We start from the raw sequence: 20,759 nt of genomic DNA, 5'->3' as shown, positions 1-20,759 counted from the left end.
ATACAATTCACATACAAGGGAAAAAATGACAGAAGAGTTAAAGTAGCTCTGCTCCGAGACTGCTCGCTCTTTCATCTTAATGAAAGAGTAAAGCTGAGGCTTTGATATCACTGCATTGTCATGGTAATTGGGAAGCTGTGAATTCAACATGATGACTTTACTGTAGGTTCAAGAAAGAGGAGATGTTGAACTATGAGGAAAAGAATTTATGTAAATGTCAGTCTAGATAAAAGGCCAAACAAAGGTCAATAAAAGCTGTGGATTGTACATGATGGATCTTCCTTTTAAGTATGATCTATTTGGAACAATTCTAGAAGAAAATCTCCATTTTGTACCAGCAGGCCCATATTTCGGACTGAGTTTGTTAATATACAATAACGTGAGAATCAGAACACTCTGAAAAGGAGACTGACTGTTGTTAAGTTCTTCAAAATTGTTTCTATTCTTGTTTTTCCACCTCTTCACCTACATCAAATTATGTGGTAGTGCTGTTGTTTCCAATAATTACAGAAGAGAGGTTGAGAGTAGCTTTTCTACACACATGATCTTCACACTAAAATGTGATCCATTCTGTTCAGAGAAAGGTGGTACAGAAACATGGAGAAAATTCCTCTTTTTCTATATGTGTTGGACTTGTCTGACACTTGTTGCCTGGACTAACAAAAGGCTTCACCATCCAAAATTATGAGTGTTTATGGTTTGGTAAAAAATTAGATATCTGCTTAAATATTTAATAGTCTTGGATTCCATCCCTGGAAAAGTTTAAACAAAATGCCATCTTGTTGCAAAGTAAGAGCTTGATCATGATGTAAAGGAGAACTATACTTCAAGGAGTTTGGACTTTTAAATTATGTTCTCTAAGGCAAAGGATTTTAATGTTGCTGCTTATTATTAAGAGAGGAAAAACACACTAAAGTTCAATTTCACCAGAAATTTTTCTGTACATTTTTTTTTTAATCAGGTCTAATGGCAGTTACATAGTTGACTCTAGTAATTTCAAAATCTTTATCAGCTTCCAATTACAGATTAGACCTCCACTGCATAAAAAACTTTGAAAACAACATAACAAGGAAATTCTTTGCCCCAGTGAACTCTCAATCTGAGATTTAATTAAAATAGGATGTATGACACAGGAAGAAAGAAGAAAGGACAATTAGGATGAACGTTCATAAATTAGTCATAGCAGCAGGTTTAACACTCACAAGTGATGACCAGCCTACTTGCTGTGTTTTTTGCAGAGCTAATAAAATTCAATAAATGTCTCTAGTTTGTTCACCAATTAAAGGTGCAGACCTAAAAATTGCACCAGGTGTTAGGGGTCTCAAACCTTCCTCTGGAGTATGAGGCAAAAGGTGAGAAATCACAGAGCGTCTTGAACTACACCACCACCTGCTGTTGCAACCATTATGACTCACATAATTTATTCATACCCAAATACAGCGTGCATCTGCTATTTATTGATATTTTGGTTTTTATTTCTTATTATGGCTTGTGCTTATATTGTGTAAAATTTCCAAGTACTGTGGAGAGTGTATAAATATGGATTATATATTGCTTATAAAGGCCTTTCCCTTTCATAACATCAAAGAATGAATAATGCATTTCCTCCCTTTCCAGCTAAGCAATATAAACATCAAAGGAAGGATTAGCATTTTAGGTCTTTGACAACACTAAATCTTTGTGTCATATGTCTTGCTGTCTTGTGCAGAACATTTCTATTTCTATACCTGTTACATAATCAAAGCAGTGGGCCAAACGTCTTTACTTTCCTCTAATTTTCATAATTAATTAACCCCCAAATTTTTGCCAAGCTATCTACACTCACACTGAAATAATAACCACCAGTTTTCATCCTGAAATAAATCAGTTAACTAGGTTTCAAACTCCCATCCTCCCTGCCAGGCGAAAGTTATGGCGCACAGTAAGCCACTGCTACTCCACTGTAATAACCCAGCAGTGAGATATAGTGGATTATGCCAGATTCCATAAACGTAATCTGAGATGCTGTGACTGCAAAACCAGAAGGGCTTTAAGGATTGTACTGCAGCCATCTACAGAGGCTTGGCTGACAGGAGTCAACATGAAGCTTGCCTGCAGTATTGGATTGGGAGGGCTTACGGTTGAGGAGACTCAAGGCGCACTGATTTCAGGCCAGATTCTTTAGGGGGGCTCTTATGAAATGGCTCCTGTATAATGGAGACTTCAACAGGTGGAAGACAGCAACATAACTGATTGTCTGCCTGAGATGAATTTCCTTCAGACTGAGTAAGCCAGGCTGATGCAGAGATTCAGAGATGGCTGATCCAGAGATGTTGCTATAGGCCCTATCTAGTGATCTACCTGTTGCTTTTTTTCATCTATACTTGTATTTCAGATCTCTTTTTCTGCAGCAGGAAGCATTCTGCCAAGTCAGTAAAATGAAAGTTCTAAGCAGAGGTCTTTGCCTCCACAGTGAAAGTGCCTACTATGGCTAACGTTGAATGAGAGGAAACCAGGATATCAAATATGTGTGGATGCTTAGATATGCAATAAGCAATTTGGTCAAAAGGGAAAAATCTGGTTTCTTGAAGGAAAGCAGCGCAGTTCTGCCTGCTTTCCTTCATTTGTTATTACTGGGTTTTCATGCTGCTGTCCAGGGGAGGGGAGACTTTCTGCTTGCTTTTATCGCACGGCAACATAAAAACCTATTTATCAGCTAGGATTTGCCTTGCCTTCACATAGTGATTACAAGTTAGCTATGATACTAATGACTGTGCAGTCGGCAGGTGGCCTGTCTGCTCCACAGAGCCTTTGTTTTGAAATAAGGACACAAACCAGTACATACCAGTTGGCTGGGGAACCAAGGCCACTCCATAGCACAAGAGCAGCATAGACATGTCCTCAGCTGTCAAAGTCACCATGGTTTGCACCAATGGCTCTCCAAATGCAGGCCCTCATCCTGCTCATACCTATAATTTTACCAAAATACGTCATTCCACCAGAGTTCATGTGACAATGAAATTGTGCATGTACCTACACATCAACAGGTTCAGAATTATGCTGTGAAAGAGAGTTACTTCCAAATGTAATTTCACTTAGTTTTCTGTTGGGTACAATAGGTCTTGGGCTGTAAGACTTATTATTTGCTGCAATTCCGTGGTATTTACTAATTTTTGGTTACTGGAGAACAAAATGTGTGTAAACTCTAGCTTGAATAGGAATCCTACCATGCAGAAGTATGAGAGTGGAAAGTTAGGGTACAGAAATAACTTAGTACACCGAAAGTTTGGAGAAACTTTTTAGATATTTTCACAGATTTCTTTGGAAACAAGCAGCAATGCTTCTGAGTTCCTTTAATCTTCCAACTATTACTTTGGGCTTCCCACATCTATCAGCTTTTGGAATACAACGGCCTTTTCCACAGTGAATTTAATGTTATTTCAAGTACCGTGTTGCTAGCTGGGCCTTAGCATGAGGCAGGCAGTCACTTCTTTGGAATTTAGGTATAGACTGAGGACTGGTTTGTTAAATCTTTTTTCGTTGACAAATTCCCTAATCTCTTCCTTAAAAAAAAAGGAGGGGGGGGCCAAAAAAACCCACTCAAAAACCCCAAACATTGAAACTCGGTCAGTAAAAACTGCATTGAACCAATCTAGAAGAAAGGAAATCTTCAAGGAATCTTCCCCAGGAATGAAAACCAGGAAAGCTTTCAGATCTTTCTCACGCATAATACAAAGCATACAGTTTGGTATTTTTCATTTGCAAGCCTCTGTTAATGTCAATGGCAGCGTCCATCCATGGGGGGTTTCTAAGGTCATACATAAGGAAATGTGATTTTTCTGAGTTCCTCAAAACTTTTGGAAGCTGGGACTTCTAGTAAAAGTGCAGATAACATGCAAGCAGGCACTACATTTAGTTCTATAGGGACCGCAAAGTGGAAGATTTTTATCAGGCTTATATGAAGCATATACTTGTGGAAAGCCCAGGAATAGTCTACATCAAAGAGAGCATCTAGGTTACAATTTAAAGTTTATTCTTGTTATCTGAGCATTTCCACTACTAGTAATGGATAAATCTGGGCTCTGCACAAACTAGACCAGGACAGAATCTGTTCAAAGTTTCTGTAAAACAGAACTGAGATTTGATTGCATTGTCTTCACTTCCCACTTTTTACACACAACAAGGCTACATTTGTTTCTTTTAAATTTGCTTCCCCTTTGATCTACTAATTTCCACTCCAATTTCATGGCTTTTATGTTCTTTGCTACTAACAAGAAAAAGGCCATCCTGTCTTGCAACGCAAAAGAATTTCTTTTCATCTTTTCATCTTCATTTCACTTAACTTTATTAATTTACATGTCAATGTTGTGGAAATTGAGATTACACAACCTCATACCTGCTATTATCACAAAGATTATCAACAGTTGCCTGTCCTTTAATGGTACACCCATTCATAACCAGACATATTCAGACTCACTGACTTTGGACAGAAAATAATGCATTTGCAATTATTGGAATACCTGGAGTAGTCATTCTCTGAAGAAATTCCTCTCTTGCTTTATCCAGATCTACAGCTGCAAAGATAATTGAAAATTAATTATGAAAATTCTTTCTTGTCTGCAAAGTCTCAGCAGTGAGGGGTTTTTTTCTCTCTTTCAGGTTATTTACCTGTTTCCCTGCAGATTCTGCCAGCATTGTATTTCACCAATCATATGAGACAGGTTTCCAACAGTTGCTGGAGAGACATGAGGGCAAGACAGCACTAGATTATGGAGGGAAAAACAAAGACTTATAACAGACTACAAGGAGACAAATACTAGAAAGAAAGATATAGCAGGAGGAGCAGAAAAAACAAACATGTAGGAGACAAGCGAATACCACTTCAACACATCACGTACTCTGCAAGTGGAGAATTTACTGATACAATCTTGATGTTTACCATATTACTAGAGTATTTTCCTACATCCCAGGTATCAGCCTGGTTTTATGACCTAATCCAGGACTTAAAAGAACTTCCTGCCTTTCTCATTTTGTCCTCAGCATTCAATCTTTAAAATGCGTGACACGCGACATTTGGCCAAAGGCCAAAAAGCAGCGAGACGCCCGTCCTGTTGTTGCGTCCGTCACATGGCCATTTACAGATTTAATAAGAGCTAGTGCTAAAGCTTCGTTTAAAGCTCGTTCCTTCTCATAGGGAGCAAGCCGTCCCTACAAAATAAAACCCGGAGACGCAAGCTGGCCTCAGCCGCGTCCCTGAAGCTGCCGGCAGGAATCCCACGCGGGGTGTGGGACCCGGCGGTCCCGCTCGCCGCGGCTGCGGGGATCGCTGCTGCCGGCGTCTCTGCCGCTAGAGGGGGTCCCGGTACCGGTTTTCCCCAGGAAAAAACGGGAACTGACTGCAGGGTCTAGGGAGCCCGGGTTGTCTCTCGGCTCCGGCAGAGAGGGAAGCGGCCGGGTGCGGGTTGCAGAGAGGGCAGGCGGTTTGCACGCCCGTTGGAGACGCTGTGTGGCTGGGTGGGTAAGGCTTAGTCTGCCAAAGAAACTTTAATGCGCTTCCTCGCTTGCCCCGAAGTAACTTTGCGTTACAGACTCTCGGTTGCGAAAACATGGAAGGCTTTCCATAAGCCTCCATCGAGGCAAACGGGTTGTAGGCTTCTGGGCGGAACCCGTGCCAGCAAGACTTTGCCATGCCACTCGGCTTTTGACAACCGCATGGCAGCTGACCACCTTCCTGCAGCCTTCTCACCCTCATTTTATGAAATGAGATGGAAGCTTTGGCTGGCGGTACCGCACTGCGAAGGAAACCTGAAGGGCAGTCGACAAGAGGAAGCCTCCAAGTGATGCTTTCTTGGCTCTTCCTCTTTCCCACTTGCCCATTAAGACGCAGGGCAGTGGCCCAGGCTGGTCTGCCACAGAACCGCCGTGTCCTATTTGCGCGGCTGCCAGCCGGCCTGGCCGATGCCCCCCGTGTCCCCCCAGAGCCACCGGGCCCGGGAGCGGTGCGGAGGCCGGGGGCGTGGGTGTGGGAGCAGGTCCCAACTGTGGCCGGCAGCGCCTGCCGCTTCTGCTGCGCACCTGACAGGGAGAGCACGGTGTTGGTGTTGGCCTGGACTTCTAAGAAAACGGATGGCAGGAGGGAGGAAAGGAAAAAAAAAAAGGGGGGGGAGAAAAGTGAGTGTGGGAGCGTGCCAGGCGGGAGGAGGAGAGCCGCGCGGGCGCAGGGCAACCCGCGGAGGAAGGAGGCGGACAAAGGGCGGCGGGGGCGCCCCCGAAGCCCGGCCCCAGGTGCGCAGCCCCGCTCCAGCGGGGGTCTCCGGCGGCCCGGGGCGGCGGGGCGGCCCGGGGCGGCGGGGCGCCGCGCCCGCGGGACGGGGAGCCCACGCTGCGGCAGCGCCGAGGGGGGCGCCGGGCCGAGGCGCTCAACAGGCGCTGCCGCCCCGCCGGGCCAGGCGGGACGGGCGCCGGCACATGGCAGGAGCCGCGCTCGCCGCCAGCCCCGTGCCAGGCGGCGGCGGCCGCCGGAAAGGGGCTTGGCCGCCGCTCGGCGGGGCTGCCGCGCCGCCGGGGCTCGCCCGCGCGGGACCCACCCTGCCCGCTCAGCCGGGGCCGGCAGCCCGGCCGGCAGCGCCGCCGCTTCCTTTGTGTGCGTGAGGGGAGCTGCGGCGGGCGGCGGCGGGTCCCCCCGGCGGGCTGTCAGCGCTGCCCGCGAGGAGGCGGGGAAGGGAAGGAAGGGACGGGAAGGGAAGGGAAGGGAAGGGAAGGGAGGAGGCGCGGGAAGGCGCTGGCAGGGCGGCTCTCCCGTCCCCGTCACAAGGTAAGCCCTGCTCCCCAGGCGGAGGGAGGCACTGGGAGCGCCGCGGGGCCTCTTCCCTGACCTGCCGAGCGGCTTCGCCCGGCCCCGGAGAGCGGCCGGCAGCGCCTCGGCGGGGCGCCGCCGCCACCCGCTCCCCGGCGGCGCGGGGAGCCGAGCGCGGGCTGCGGCGGCGGCTCGGCGCGGCGCGGCTCCGGCACTTTGCGATGGGCTGGCGGCAGCGGCGGCCGGACAGCAGCGGGGGCCGACGCGGGGCTCGCACCTAAGGGGCGAGGAGGAGGGACCATGGCCGCATCCAGTAACTCCAGTTTGTCCGGCTCGTCGGTTTCCTCCGGTAAGTTTCTCCGGCGAGCGCCGCATTTTCTCCCCTCCCTCCATTTTAGCAGGGAGAGCTACCTGTCTGCAGAGCGCCTCGCCGTCCCGCCGGCCCCGAGCGCCGCCGGCAGCCGCCGCGGTGGTCCCCGAGCCCCGCGCGGGCTCTCCCCCGGGGGGGCGGCGATGCCCCTGCCCGGGGCCGGCTGTCCCTCAGGCGGCGCCGGGGGGGGCGCCGAGGGGAGCCGGGACGGGGGAGGCGCGGCGGGGCCCGGCTCGCCTCCCCGCCGTGCCTTTGTGTGGGGCGGGGGCGAGGGGAGCTCCGCGGCCGGCACGTTCGCGGGAGCCCCCGCCTCGGGGCTTGGGTGGCCGAGGGCGTTCGGAGACCACCTGGCCCTGCTGACCGGCGTCCTCTGGCGCGGTCCCCGCGGGGCGGGAGCGGGAGCGGGAGCGGGAGCGGGACCGGCCCCGCGTCGCACCTCGGCGCGGTGTGCTGCGCGGCTGCTGCGCGGGCCGGGCGGGGGGTGCCCCGCCGCTCGGAGACTGCCAGACCTGCCCCTTGGTTTGAGGGCGGTTCGAGTACTTCTGCAGTGCGGGGAACGATTCGGTTCCCGATCCGGAGGAAAAAAGCGCCGGGTGAAAAACCGCCCCGGGGTTTCGGCCGCGGGGGCCGTGCGCGGGTCTGCGGGGCTTTTGGGGGGTTTTGGGGGTGCTGGGGTGGGAGGCGGTGTGGTGCGGCTTGCCGTCCTCCTGACGGGGAGGGCTGGCTCCGCTGCAGAGCCGCAGGAAGACAGAAAAGTTACGCTGCGTTTCTGAGCGAGGCAGCCTGAAATTGAAAGCAGTGATAGAACGGTGCCACCGCCTGCTTCTTAGCTCAGTCGTTTTAATATTTAAGTTATGAGAAACTGGCGGGGAGGGATCTCCTGGCATTTTAGTGGGCTGAACGAGTAAATAGCGGGATGAACAACTTCGGGGTTCGAGGGACTTGTGACTCAGTGTTTTATTTGAGGTGCCAGATTGAGAGTCTGTAAGAGCGCTTCTTAAACATAGCAGTATGTGCTGCGAAAAGCAGACAAGCTCCTTTGACTATCAGTGTAACTGTAGAAAAACACAAATTTAAAAGCAATAAGCAGCTGTGGTTTTTTAAAAGATGGTGTATGTGACTTACACAGCTTATTCTAGGTCACTGTTCCAGCGTGCGACACTTACAGCCAGATCCAAAGAAAGAACTGGGTCCTAAAATTAATATTTATTCCAACTCTTTTAATAAAAACCACAGACCTTGTGAGCTCTAATTGCCTTAACTAGAAAGTGACTGAAAGAAGTAGGCATGAGAAGGTCTGCCTTGTGTTCACGCTTGCAATGCAAGAGTCACAGTACCGGAGCGAAAACAAGCAAGAGTGAACCCAACTCAATAGCTTGGTAGTTAAGGTACTCGTTTGGGCAATGTGAATTTTATTTTATGGATAGTTTGTATATTTTTACATCTAAGTTATTTGATAAACCCAGAAACAACCCTAAAAGCCTGGACTGGATACCTGGGACTCTCTTCCTTGGTGCTCTAACCATTAAGCTGCAGAAGCATGTCCCCCATGTGCATAGCTTCCTTGCTCCACGAATCTCAAGGTCTTGCTTGCATACTGTTCCAGCTTCTGAGAAAGGATGCTGAGTGCATACCTCTGAATCCCCTCTGGCTTTACCGAATCTAGGCTCCCGGATCTGTCTCCTGAATTGACAGACGTGTCTCCCTTGCAGTCTTGGTTCAAATGCCTGAACCGCAGGGAAGAGTGGGAGTTTGGGCACATCCTTGGTCCGAGCAGTTGGTATCAGCTAACTCCAGGTGGCCTCCCACCCAGCAGGTGAATCTAGCACCAAACTTAACATCTAGCCGAGGAACTGAACCCTGGGCTTTAGAGGTACATACTCAAAAGTCAGGGGGTTTGGCACTCGACAGTATCCTGCTTTGTATGAAGCCCTTAGCTACAGCCTACAGCAGTTTATGGTTTATCTTTTGTTCTGTATTTTTGCAAGCATGAACACAGCTGAGCCTTGGCCCGTGCTTGGGGCTCTTAGATGCCACAGTAGTACAACTAATAAATATTGTCAAGTGCTTCATAAAATAACTGAGTGCCCTTGGCTTTTGTAACTTACAACCTTGGAGTGGTTTTTGGTTTTGTTCCAGTGCATTCAGTCTATATTGCTTCTGTGCACATACTAATCAGAAGTTAAATTTGCTGCAGCGTGATAAAGTTTCCAATATTAGCAGACCCACCGTATCTGACTGTGTGCAGCTGTATTTTGGCTGTCTGTGGTTTCAGTTCTCAGAACTCAGCAAGGCTTAGAGCATATTGTTTACATAATCTAACCAAACAGTCTTGCTTTTAAATTTCATTTGGTAGAATTTATATGTATGTTTAACTTACCAATATAAAGACTTCCAAACAGTATAATTATTTCTATTCCACAGGAGAGGGAAGGTTATAGTATCGCAATACATTTTACTAATGGAAAAAGGAAGTGAAGTTTGTCGTTGATAGCAGAATACCATGCTACAGGACTCAGCTCTACCATTGACTTGATGCTTGGCCTTGATCGAGCTGTGTAATGTGTTGCTGGATCTTTTTCCTATCTTTAAGAGCAGTTTAGTGTTTGTTCACCTCATAGGGAACTTCTGAAGCCAAATTAAAGCATTGCTTATGTAATCCTTTCAGATCTTGAAATAATCTAGAAACAATTACTGTATTTGCAAATGCATTTTTAGCTTCAGCAAAGCATGTCTTTTTTTTTTTTTTTTTAAAAAAAAGCTCATATACAAACGTTCTGAGAAGAAATAAAGCTGGTCATCTTGAGACCATATAAATAATTCAAGATTGAGACCGCTGTTAGGGTTTGCTGTTGTTTTGAGGTGACAACAGAAGATCTGCCATGCTTCTGTCCTTAGTGTTTATAGCATCCAAATATGTGGTTGTGTTTGAGCACTAGGGCATGATACTTGAGAAGTTATAGGTGACTTGTTTGTTTTAAGAACTTCTGGAGGTAATAGCTGACCTGCATATGCATGAGTACAAGCTGAACTGGTTGATAGCCAGATTCTGGCCTATCTGAACACAGTGTGGTACAGAGCATCTCCAGGTTCCTTCTGTTCACATCAAGAGTTTGGTTAGCCTCTATTGCCTGTATGGAAAGGCAAGGGTTAGCTAGAATCCGTCTTACAGGAGTAAAAGGATTTATTGAGTGAGTGATAGTAGCTGAAATTGGAGTTTGAGTGGCAGATGGGAATTTTCATTCACTTTTTTAAAGGGATGATTTCTTCTCTCTCTTACCTACCTTTCTTAAAATACAGATAATTCTCCTTCCTTAGACAGGGTCCACCTCTACTCTTCTTTACAGCTGAGCACAGATGTGTTGTAGGAACAAAGTAGTCAGATTAGGCCCCGGGGGGTTGGAAAGCCTGCTTGTGAATACTGACTGCTGAAGCCTGAGAATGCGTTACTGCGAGTGACCATTTGCGATGTAACATTTCTGTTTCAATTCCCCGTGATTCGTGTCAATGAGAAAAAATGTTAAACAGCTCAAATATGTTTAATGTGAGGAAGCTGCCCAAGAATTGTATGGTGTAGATATTCTGCTTGCCCACTTATGTTTCTGTAAGTATGCAGGTGGGTTTTGCAGTCTTCACTTGAACTTGTGTCTACATTAAAGACCAGAATTTGGTTCTCTCCTGGAGTGGTCGTTTATAAGCACTACCTGCACAGTGACATGGCAGGGTGGTTAGATGTAGCTGTTGTACAGATGGGGAGCTAACATGCATGGAGAGCTGTGACTTCAGCTATCAACTAATGGTAAAGCAAGTATTTGTACTTAGGAGTCTGCTGCTTCTTTGCTCTCACAGCTAGAGAACCCGTCCCTCCTTCAGAGCTCGTGTCTGTGGTCTGTGTACTCGTCTCAACAGCCACTGTGAGGGTGTTAATTATAGGCTCGATAATATTAGGTACTTGTCATGGGCCCCATCTGACAGGATCCTGTGAAGGATTTTTTTCAGTAAGCTAGCACTCACTACTAACAAACCTTACAGGAGAACCATGGGTATTTGTATTGTATTTCTTCATATATAGCTCTCTGCTTTTGGTGACAGAACTTAAGCTTCTCTGACTACCAACAGTCATGTTTGAGGGTGGCTGCGGGAGAAAGAGGTATGCTGTTCTAAGGGAAGAAGGTTGGCATGATAAGCAGTCAAATTAAGTATTCTTCTTTGGACCTTGGGTAAATCTGCACAGCATATGAAGTGCTGAAATTGTAATTACTTCCACTGGGAATTCCACTTTACTTTCCTGTAATCTTTTCTATAGCACATGCCCAGGTGATCTATTAGCTGTATTCCTTGCAAGCCCCTAAATTTTGTTCTTCTCCCTAGATGAAGTGCTGATTCAGCCACAAGCAGCATCTTTTCTTTCTCTCCTATCCTCTAAAGAGGACCATGCATGTTTCTATGCTTTCCTTCATGCTGCTTTCTCCTTAAAATAGACATATTCCCTTGCCACTCCCCATCTTAGTATTGACCCTTATTCTCACTCATTCTGATCTTTCTTTTTTTAAACTTTTTGTTGTTGTTGTTGAAACTTTTCAGCTTTTTCCTGGCAAACAATTTACCTCTTGTACTTTATCACCAGCTGCATCCAGTTTCCTCCACCCGGTAGCCAAATACTGATCATAAGACAACTGATGAACTTGAGGCTCTGCTTTCTGGAATGTAAATACAGGCTTGAGTGAAGGGACCTTTGTGGCTGTGCCTGCTCTGCTTCTCTAAGGAGCAAAAAATCCAGCATGCTTCCCAGCTGGGGTCCATGCAGCGGTATTCCTCGGCGCTGGATGTCTCGGCCTCTGCGCAGTTGTGCCATCCAAAGCTAGTGTGAAGTGGCTGTAAATGCCAGCTGCCTTTAAGGCTTTGAGCTCTGCTTGAAAAGTCTTCTGCCAGGTAGTCTCCCTGTAACGGGTGGATAGGTTAGATAGCTTGGGGTATCTATCGTGTAAGGGTCCACACTGAAGGTAAATGCAAATATGAGTCTGCTAAACAATAGCTTGTAATCAGGCTTTCTCCTCCCGCAGGACTTGGACTGTGCCAAAACCTTTGCCTGAGTCTGAGCCTGTGCTGTGAGAGTGGTTAACTCTGGGAGAATTTGGGCGAAGACCCAAGGCAAACATATAAATGTATGTGCCAGTGTACCCAGTATTTTGTGTTTTCTACGAGCTCCAAAGATAAATTTGCAGGTGTTAGGCTGAAGGGATAGCTCTGGACCTTTCTGCTTCCCATCTGAATTGATGCTTCTTCATGTGCTGTGCGCGTTTCAAGTAATACCTGTTATTAGACCAGATGATGGAGTTGAAACACATAGGCAAGCTTTCTGCTGCAGGCCTGGAGAAGGGCTTGTGTGTCTCATTGGGCATTTTTGCTTTTCAGCTGTGTCTGCTGCTCTGATAAAAGATACTGCTTCTCCCTACAAACTCCCTGCTTTTGTAAACGCAGATACCTATGTAGAAGATGACCACCAATCGCCAATTAATGATGAATTATCCTTTTTTTAATTGAAAATCGAAAACTGTTTTTCTGTCCTGAAGCTCAGGGGAAAAGGCCTTTAAGTATCATTTAAGCAGTGATCCTCATTTAATTAGTAATGAAGTTTATGGTTCATAAACTAATTCTTGTAATAAATTGAAAGGCAACAAATTTTATTTTGTAAATAGATGAACAGAGATATGTTGTTTAAAGGCGGCATAGTTCTCAACTATGTGTTTTCACACACACCCTGTGTTTCGAGAAGGATAAAAAAATGCTTACTGAGGGAAGAAGAAAAATCTTTGATGGTTCCAGTAACTTAACAAGGTCAAAATAAAATATTAAAGGCTCATGACTCTCTGGGGGTCATGAAGGTGCTATGATGTGAAATAGGCAGATATATTATAAAAATGAAAGTCAACATAGGCTGATTTTAATTAAGATGCAAGCAAGTGAGAAGAAATGAAATTACTATTGTACACAGATCCAGAGAGATTCTAATTGGGAAAAAGATTAGTAAATGAAAATAGATGTTTATTCTCAATGATTTAATAGAAATAGTGTTGTGAAAGTGGCGCATGAAAGCTATTTAAATAATGCTGCCATTATGCTGATAAGGTGCTACTTTTGATTTTTAAAGGGCAATAAGAGTGCTTTTTATTTCTGTTCCTCATGCCAAGCTTCTGCTGGCCAGGGTGTTCTTGCTCTAAATTAAAGCTGAAGTCTTTTGTATCTGATGATTATAAAGAACTTACCATTCTTATTAAAAATAATAAAAATTCAAAAGGGAAAAATGCCAAAGTACCCCATTCTGCTACAGCGATTGGTTCAACAGTTAGTTACTGAATGTATAGACTGTGATTACTGAGAATAAAATAGCCTGGAAACCAGTACAATGCATGTCTGCTTCCCAATTTAGCTTGTATTGGTACTCTGTGAAGCAAAAGTCTTATTCTTCTTACGGATCTGCTTGTCTCAAAGACATATGTGGAGGATCAGACAAACAGTCTTTCATGCTGTCATGATGATGACCTTTTTGGATACCAGTTCAATTGACAGGTTCTTGCCTTCTGTTTGATGGTTCTAAGGAGGCTTAGATAATGCCAAATGCTGAGCGATTATAGGCAGGAATATTTTACGTTAGTGCGTATCATACACAGTCCTCTTGTATGCCTGTGCCCATAATGTTTTACATGTTTCAGATTATAATAATTTGGCTATTATGGTGCATAGGTTAAGTCTTAAACCTGGGGTTTTAGACAAAGAATTTTATTTTTTTTTTTACAGTTGCTTTGTTTATAAACATACCTTTGGCTAAAGGGCAACAGTGGCTGGATTCGCCTTGCTTGCAACATTGAGTGCTGGCAGAAGGTGTTCCCATGCTGGGGAGCCAGTCTGTTGTCACTTGTTCTTCTCTCCTACAAAAGGAGGAGATACTTAGGAGATTAAATATTTGGAGAACTGTGTGTTAAGGAATGGCACATTAATATTGCATGAAAAAGCTTTTGTTGCAGGGAAATGTAGCAGGTTTTATACAAGAAGCTATAAATCTGTAATTCTGTGTATATCACATTCTTCATAGGTGTAGTCACAGTTTGTCTAAGAATTATATACAGTAGCTAGTGTAAATGTATAGTTTTAACTGCTATGAATAATGACCCATTCTTGCTGTCTTTTTCTGACCTTTGATTATGAGAATGTAAATTTGGATTTTACATTGGAGGTGGTTATTACCAACTATGAATCATGCGCAATTCAGCAATAATAGTTTCATCACCCTGTTTTACTCAGCAATAATCCAAATCCCAGGGCTGGAGGCTGAGTGTATCCTGGTAGAAGGAAACTGATGTTGCAATGCATCCTTGTAACTTTAACACGCTTTAAAGTTTGCCAATGAATAGGTTGAAACTTGACAGCACAGGCTGATGTGTTTGGTAAGGTAAGGAGAGGTTAAAGGATTTTTAAAATTCAGAGGAATGCACAAGTGTTGCACACCTTGCTTCTGGTATTATTGATAAAGGTCATCACAAAAGAATTAGTTCAGTAAATAAGACATCTGTTCTGAGTATATCTTTATCAGGCAGCCCAATTCCCCTGGGACAAGGTGTCTCCGGTATGGTATTATTACTGACAGTGTAGAAAGTACTAGGTGGGCCCTTTCTTATCATCAGTAAGTCACGTGTCACCTGCTGCGACCTGTGTGTCAAGTCACATTTCTCAATTTCTTCTTAGAAGCTTGTCATGTAGCTATTCCTCTCCTTCTTCTCACTTTCTTGTTGACTGTTTAAACATTGCTTGTAGCTTTTAAAAAACCCAACGTGTTATGAAGTGCATTTTTGGTGTTATACTTTTTATTTCATCACAGAAGAAAATTGAATGTTAGAAGAGATGGAGACCTCAGTTTGTAAATGAGGTTCAGCTTGTTGAGCAGATGTTTAATTGCTAAAAATTTGTCTTATCTTGACAGATCAATTGGTTAAATGTTTGGCTTTGTGTTACGGCAAGGAAGAAAAATGGCAAGCACACATCATGTACAGGCATACTGGGCACAGCCACTGCGAAGGCAGGTGGTTCCTGGGAGAAGGTGCTGCTTCTGCTCCAGCAATATACAACGTGCCAGAGGGCCTGTGCTGTGTTCAAAAGCAAAAGAAGTCCGACAGCTCTTTCAACATTAAGTTTGCAGTCCAAAGACATGGAGTATCTGTTGTAATATTTTTCTACTGTGTGAAACTGCACTGGTTCTGCCTTAATTCCCCACTAAACTAGATCAGAGTGCCCCAAAGGAAAGAGGAAAGGATGAGGGGATCATGAGAGACCCAGAGAGATCCTTCCATTTTCAGCTTCTCCAAGGCATCTATGTGGTTGCTGTTAAAGGCAGTTGTATGTTTTTTTGTGTGGCTGAGCCCTACCTTTGTGTGCATGTAGCACTGTGCTATTTCTGCATATTATACAGTGCTGTGGCCCTGCAGGCAGTGCCAGCCATTGTATCTCCCATTTTGAAGCAGTTATATTGTGTGCAAACATGTGTAACTTAATAGTGAACCATATCCTATCCTGTTTAAGAGTTCAGGGTTAGGTACTTCCTAGCACAGAGACATATGTAAGCTGTGGACCTCTTTGGCATGGAAAATTAGGGATGCTAGTGGCTGATGTGGGCTGTTAGCACGTTTAGATAACTTTACAGGAGAAAGATCCATCTGCTGCTGTTAAACACAACAACATCACTTCTGTCTAAAGTCTCTGAGCTGTACGTAGGCTGGGAAACTAATGAAATATATATGCTATATGCCCACTGTATCCTTTTACACTTCTTTAGGTATCCACTGATAGTCACTTTGCAAGATAATCTACCAGTCTGACCTGGCGTTGCTGTTCTTATGTATATAGCTGGTAGAGGTACTGCTGAGTCAGCATGCCATGAATTCTAGGTCCTGCTTTCTACAGTGAAGAGCTAAAAGAGGGGAAAAAAATGGGGTAGGTTTGAAATATGGGATGTTGACATGCTGTGTTGCAGGTTAAAACCAAAACCAAAACCCACCCCTGAGTTTCAAGGAGACCAGATAGGAAAACCTTACTAAAAGTATGCTGCATAGAACAGTATATAGATTTGTCTCAAACCCTTTCTTCCTTTGATTGAAAAGCTTTTTCCTTCTTCTCCTTTGCTTTATGAGTGTATGACCCAGCTGGATTTATGACCCAGCTACAGCTGGGTCACATTTCATTCTTTTTGATTCCAGTATTAAGGCTAGCAATTAATGAACTTTTAAGACCTAGAGCAGAGTTTTTCATATAAGGTTCCTCAAAGTTCCAAGATTTAGGGCTTTACAAAAAAATTGAATATTGCAATCAAATTTCTGTAGTGCACAGAAGTGTCATAAAGCTGAATTAATTATTTGTACAAGAGTTTGTTTTTTTAAATGAAAAACCTATTATGAGCACAACGTATTAAGTCCTGACCCTTCAAGCTGCTTGGTACCTCCTGTTCCCACTGCATTGAGGTAGTAAATCAGCAGCTTGCAGGACTGGGTAGTTGCTTATCGGAGTATTTTTATGCAGTTTCCATTAAAGCAATGTCTGCTGTTATGATGGGGCAAATTATTGTAGGCTACATAGTAAACCTCCTCTCCTCCAAGTACTGGTACATAACATATTTAATATTCAGTGCCTTTACATCATATATGTATAGAACATGTCAATTTATTGGTGATGAATTTCCAAGGATTATGTACAAGACTTAAATTATATATCATTTGTCTAAATACCTGCTTCTTGAGAGAGCATGCTCTCTATAACTACTGATCTCCTGCCAGGCAAACCAAGATGACGGACAGCTTTTAGCATCATGCTGTGATAGCTCTGTATTTGTTTTATTTTGCAATCTGAAGCATGTAGTTAGATTGTTTTGCGTTGATGAACTTATTTACTGAAAGAATATTGAACCCTTTGATGTCTTAACAAAAATGGAAAGATGAATTTCACTTCTAAGCTTCCTAGTGCTCATTTGTCTCTAACGTATCAGTGTATGTTGGAAATTTTGCTTAAGTTTAGAAAATAACAGTAAATAATGACTTAAATAGAACTGGCTGTCATGGATGAAACTTCAGTGCTCCTGAGTGAGCACTTGAGGCTGGGAGACAAATTAAAGCTATGGAAATAGTGACTGACAGGCATGCTTTTTTCTCTTCTTCCATTATGACACTAAAACCAGCATTAAATCAGTAAACCATTGAGAAATAAAACGGATGAACTGGAGGATGGAGGTAAGTAGATGTCAAATTGGTGAGAATTTATGAAATTACCTAGACAGGAAAAAGAGATGTTTTTATTGATGTTGTACAGAGAGAATACAGGATCCTGAACTCTTCACGAAGTGGGTTGCTCTATGAGACCATATTATTTAACAGAGGGAGAATTTTACAGGTTTTTAATGTAGAACCTCTGGTCATTTTGGTAGTAGATGAGTATGTCTAAGCATATGGGAGAGAAAAGCCTTAGGTCTGATACAAAATGTTGAATGCTGGGTTCAGGCCTTATTTGGTGTTTCTGAGTGAGCGCACAAGCAGGGGAGCTCTAAGGCATACCTGAAAGCACCAGTTGCTGGCCATGAAAAATTAGGTAATAACCTTCTTTCCTCCGACTGAACCAACAGTTGACTGTCAAAGTGAAGAAGCATCCTATGCTGCGGTAGCATTTTAGGTACACACATGATACAGTATGATTTCTAGGATAGGAGGTTTCAGGTTTTTATGGAACTCTTCAAGAGGTGCGTTTCCATTGATGCAGTGCCTGGAGTGACCACTGTGGCAGCTTTCCATATTGCAGTTTGTGTGATTTCTCCTGCAATTTGAAAAAGTATCGTGGACATAAACCAAAGAGGTTTTCTGGGCATGCTGTTGGGTAGCGTTGCTGGGTAGTGCTGTTGCGCATTGCTAAACAGTTGTTTTATTTCCTTTCAGAAGTGATGGATTAGTGCATTCAATAAGCTCCAAGAAAGAAAACTCAAGAAATTCTCCTCCCAAATCCATTAAATTGCCTTATACCATTGATTTTTAAAATAAACCTGAAAAAAATGAAATTTAAGTGCAAACCTGAAGAGTTAAGTGTATTATTTTTAATGATTAATATAACAGTAAATCTTTAAGCACTGGCCACTTAAGAAATCAACACATACTGTGTGATTTCTTCTAGAACTACAAAATTTAGCAGATGTGTACAGGTTATATATGGGCTTGTTTGCACATAAAAAAATATTTCAAAAAAAAGGTCTTAAGAGCTATAACGAGAAAAAATGTTCAGATATGGAAATATTATGAAATTGTTATTCTGGAACAGCTATTCCTGAACACTATTCAGTTAAGTTAAAGTAATGTAGATCATTGACTTGAAAGGTGTAGAGGTATAGTGTTAATTATACTTATTTGTCGAGTAATGGTAAGCTTCTCTTTTCTTTTGTTTTTGTTTCTGCTCGATATATTCTTGAAAGCTTGTTGCTCCCTTTTTTCAGAGACATAATGCATTCTTGACATCAGAAGCTTAAACCTGAACCTGCCATTTTCAAGGGTTTTTTTCTTTTATTTAGTTTTGTGTTGTTTAGCACACGAGCTGATCACATGACGGTTAAACTACAAAAGAATAAAATGACGTGAAGATAAAGATGATTTATTTCAGAGTAAAACTTTGCTAAACAGAACAGGTCATTATTAGTTAGAACTGTTCATATCATGCACGTTAAGAGGTGCAGTCAGGATTGGAGGTCTACTTTGCTGAATGTTGTTGAACAGGTTATTATAATTACTGTTGTTTCATTTATGCTGACATATATTTATATAAAGATTGTGTGAAAAGGCCACAGGGAGGTTGGTAGCTGTATAAATATAGAATAAATGACAGTTTGGAGCCCCAAAATCTTGTAACTTGAAGAATGGTGGAAGCATGAGGATAGTGGGTGTAAACTACAGTCAAAATGGTGAAGAATTGGCACACTGTTGTTAATTACTTGTGTCAAAATGCGTGTGTATGTTTAAGAAAATAAGAGGAATGAGAATGTTTAGGAAAATAGCAGGAATTTACCTCCCATGAGCTGTGTCGACTTTAATTCTGCTAACTAAGAAGGAGGAGGCACGTTGTCTTCAAAGAATTGCTGCAGAGGGCTTTGGCTCATGAAAGCCTTTTCTGTCTTGTATTTGTTTCAGATCCTTTGATCTCTTTTGGTTTGATGAGTACGCGTCATCACTTGGTATTGCAATTGCTTCCTCTTGCTCAGATATGACAGTAATAAATATATTCACTGAAGAGTGTAATTTAAAATTTATATTATTCACAGTTATTGGCAAGTACTGTAGCCTAAATGGTGAAAATGAGGGGGAGTCTGGTTCAGGTTGATTTTTTTAAAATAATTGATTTGTCTTATCAATATGCATAATAAGCTTATCAAAACAGACTTCTCAAAAATTAAGGAAGAAAAAAATCAATATAAAATGATTGTAAGTGTAATTGAGTAGTGTAATTTACTTTCACTTTACAGGAAAAGGCTTTCAGCTTCACCTCTTAAGCTGCTTTAGAAAACTGCACACTGACTCCTGGCAGTAGTGTATTGATTGAAAGCATCACAGTGTCTAGAAAACATAAGTGTACACAAATTCATCCAAACGGGATGTTTTATAGAAAGAAACTCCATCACTGTCCAGGATTTGTAAGTATGTTAACTCTAAAGGTACTGGATATGCTATATCGTAAAGAGCTTAACAGCAGGATCTTTTAAAAAAAATTTTTTTTTCTTCATTCTATAGACACTTAACTAATCCTCACAGCACCTGTTTCATAACTGGGAAGAAACTGTGCAGAAAAATGGAACCCCTCAGCTACTACCAGGGACTAAAATTAAAATCAATATGGCGTAAAAATAGAAGATTTTTCAGGAAACATTCTCAATTCATTAGAGAATGAATTGAGTTCCTCCCTTGGACCTCATTGGGAGCTTTGGCCCATACAAGTGATATATGTAGGACTTTTTTTCCCTCCTAGTATAGTTCACCTTATTTTTGTTTTATATAATAGTGTGTCACAAATTTGTCTTACAGATTTTTGGTTCTAATTATAAAATCAGTTTAGGACATGCTTTGTCTCAGTAGAATTCAGGTAGATTTCTTTTTGTTTTTCCCACCTTTCTTGTATGCAGTCTCTCCCTCCAAATGTAAAGCTTTGCTGCACTTAAGCTTGGGGTTAGGTAGACTTATGCTTAAACCAGTTAAGTAACTGCAAGTAACATCAATGATGTGAACTGTTGTCACGAAGCAGACTGGACAGACCAGGGAATTGTGTTTAATTCGAAATTCCCTCGGGCTAAATTAAGGTGAAACAACACCAAATGATCAGTTAAAGATTTTATTCATGGCAGAAGTAAACTGAACTGGGGAGGCGTGGTAGTAGATGGCAGGGTTTCTCACAACAGGAATTGGCGTAAGACTACTTCTGTAAACTGTGTAACCATATACATCGATTCAGGGAATAAGGAGATCCCTCCCGTTGAGTCTTGAGGTTCAGAGCAGACCCCCTTGCTTTCCAGACTCCTCCTCAGAGAAGGGCCCAGGCGCGGCTGGATCT

General features: G+C 43.3%; 1 protein-coding gene and 1 long non-coding RNA gene across 2 annotated transcripts in view; one reads left to right on the top strand and one right to left on the bottom strand.

Moving 5' to 3' along the window:
• Positions 1–4,492: 4,492 nt before the first annotated feature.
• Positions 4,493–7,431, bottom strand: LOC138682329 (uncharacterized). The gene is made up of 3 exons (XR_011322437.1): positions 7,187–7,431; positions 4,648–4,714; positions 4,493–4,553 (listed from the first exon to the last, which is right to left on the bottom strand). It is a non-coding gene; the product is annotated as an uncharacterized lncRNA (long non-coding RNA).
• CHN2 (chimerin 2) overlaps positions 6,749–20,759 on the top strand; it is a 174,821-nt gene continuing 160,810 nt past the window's right edge. The window contains exon 1 of the mRNA XM_069772520.1: positions 6,749–7,124. Coding sequence (XP_069628621.1) covers positions 7,076–7,124 — 49 coding nt within the window. The 5' untranslated portion in view covers positions 6,749–7,075. The remainder of the gene's footprint in view (positions 7,125–20,759) is intronic.

The sequence above is a fragment of the Haliaeetus albicilla genome, chromosome 2, assembly GCF_947461875.1.
Source record: "Haliaeetus albicilla chromosome 2, bHalAlb1.1, whole genome shotgun sequence".
Lineage (NCBI taxonomy): Eukaryota > Metazoa > Chordata > Aves > Accipitriformes > Accipitridae > Haliaeetus > Haliaeetus albicilla.
This window is presented reverse-complemented; position numbering and strand designations above follow the sequence as displayed.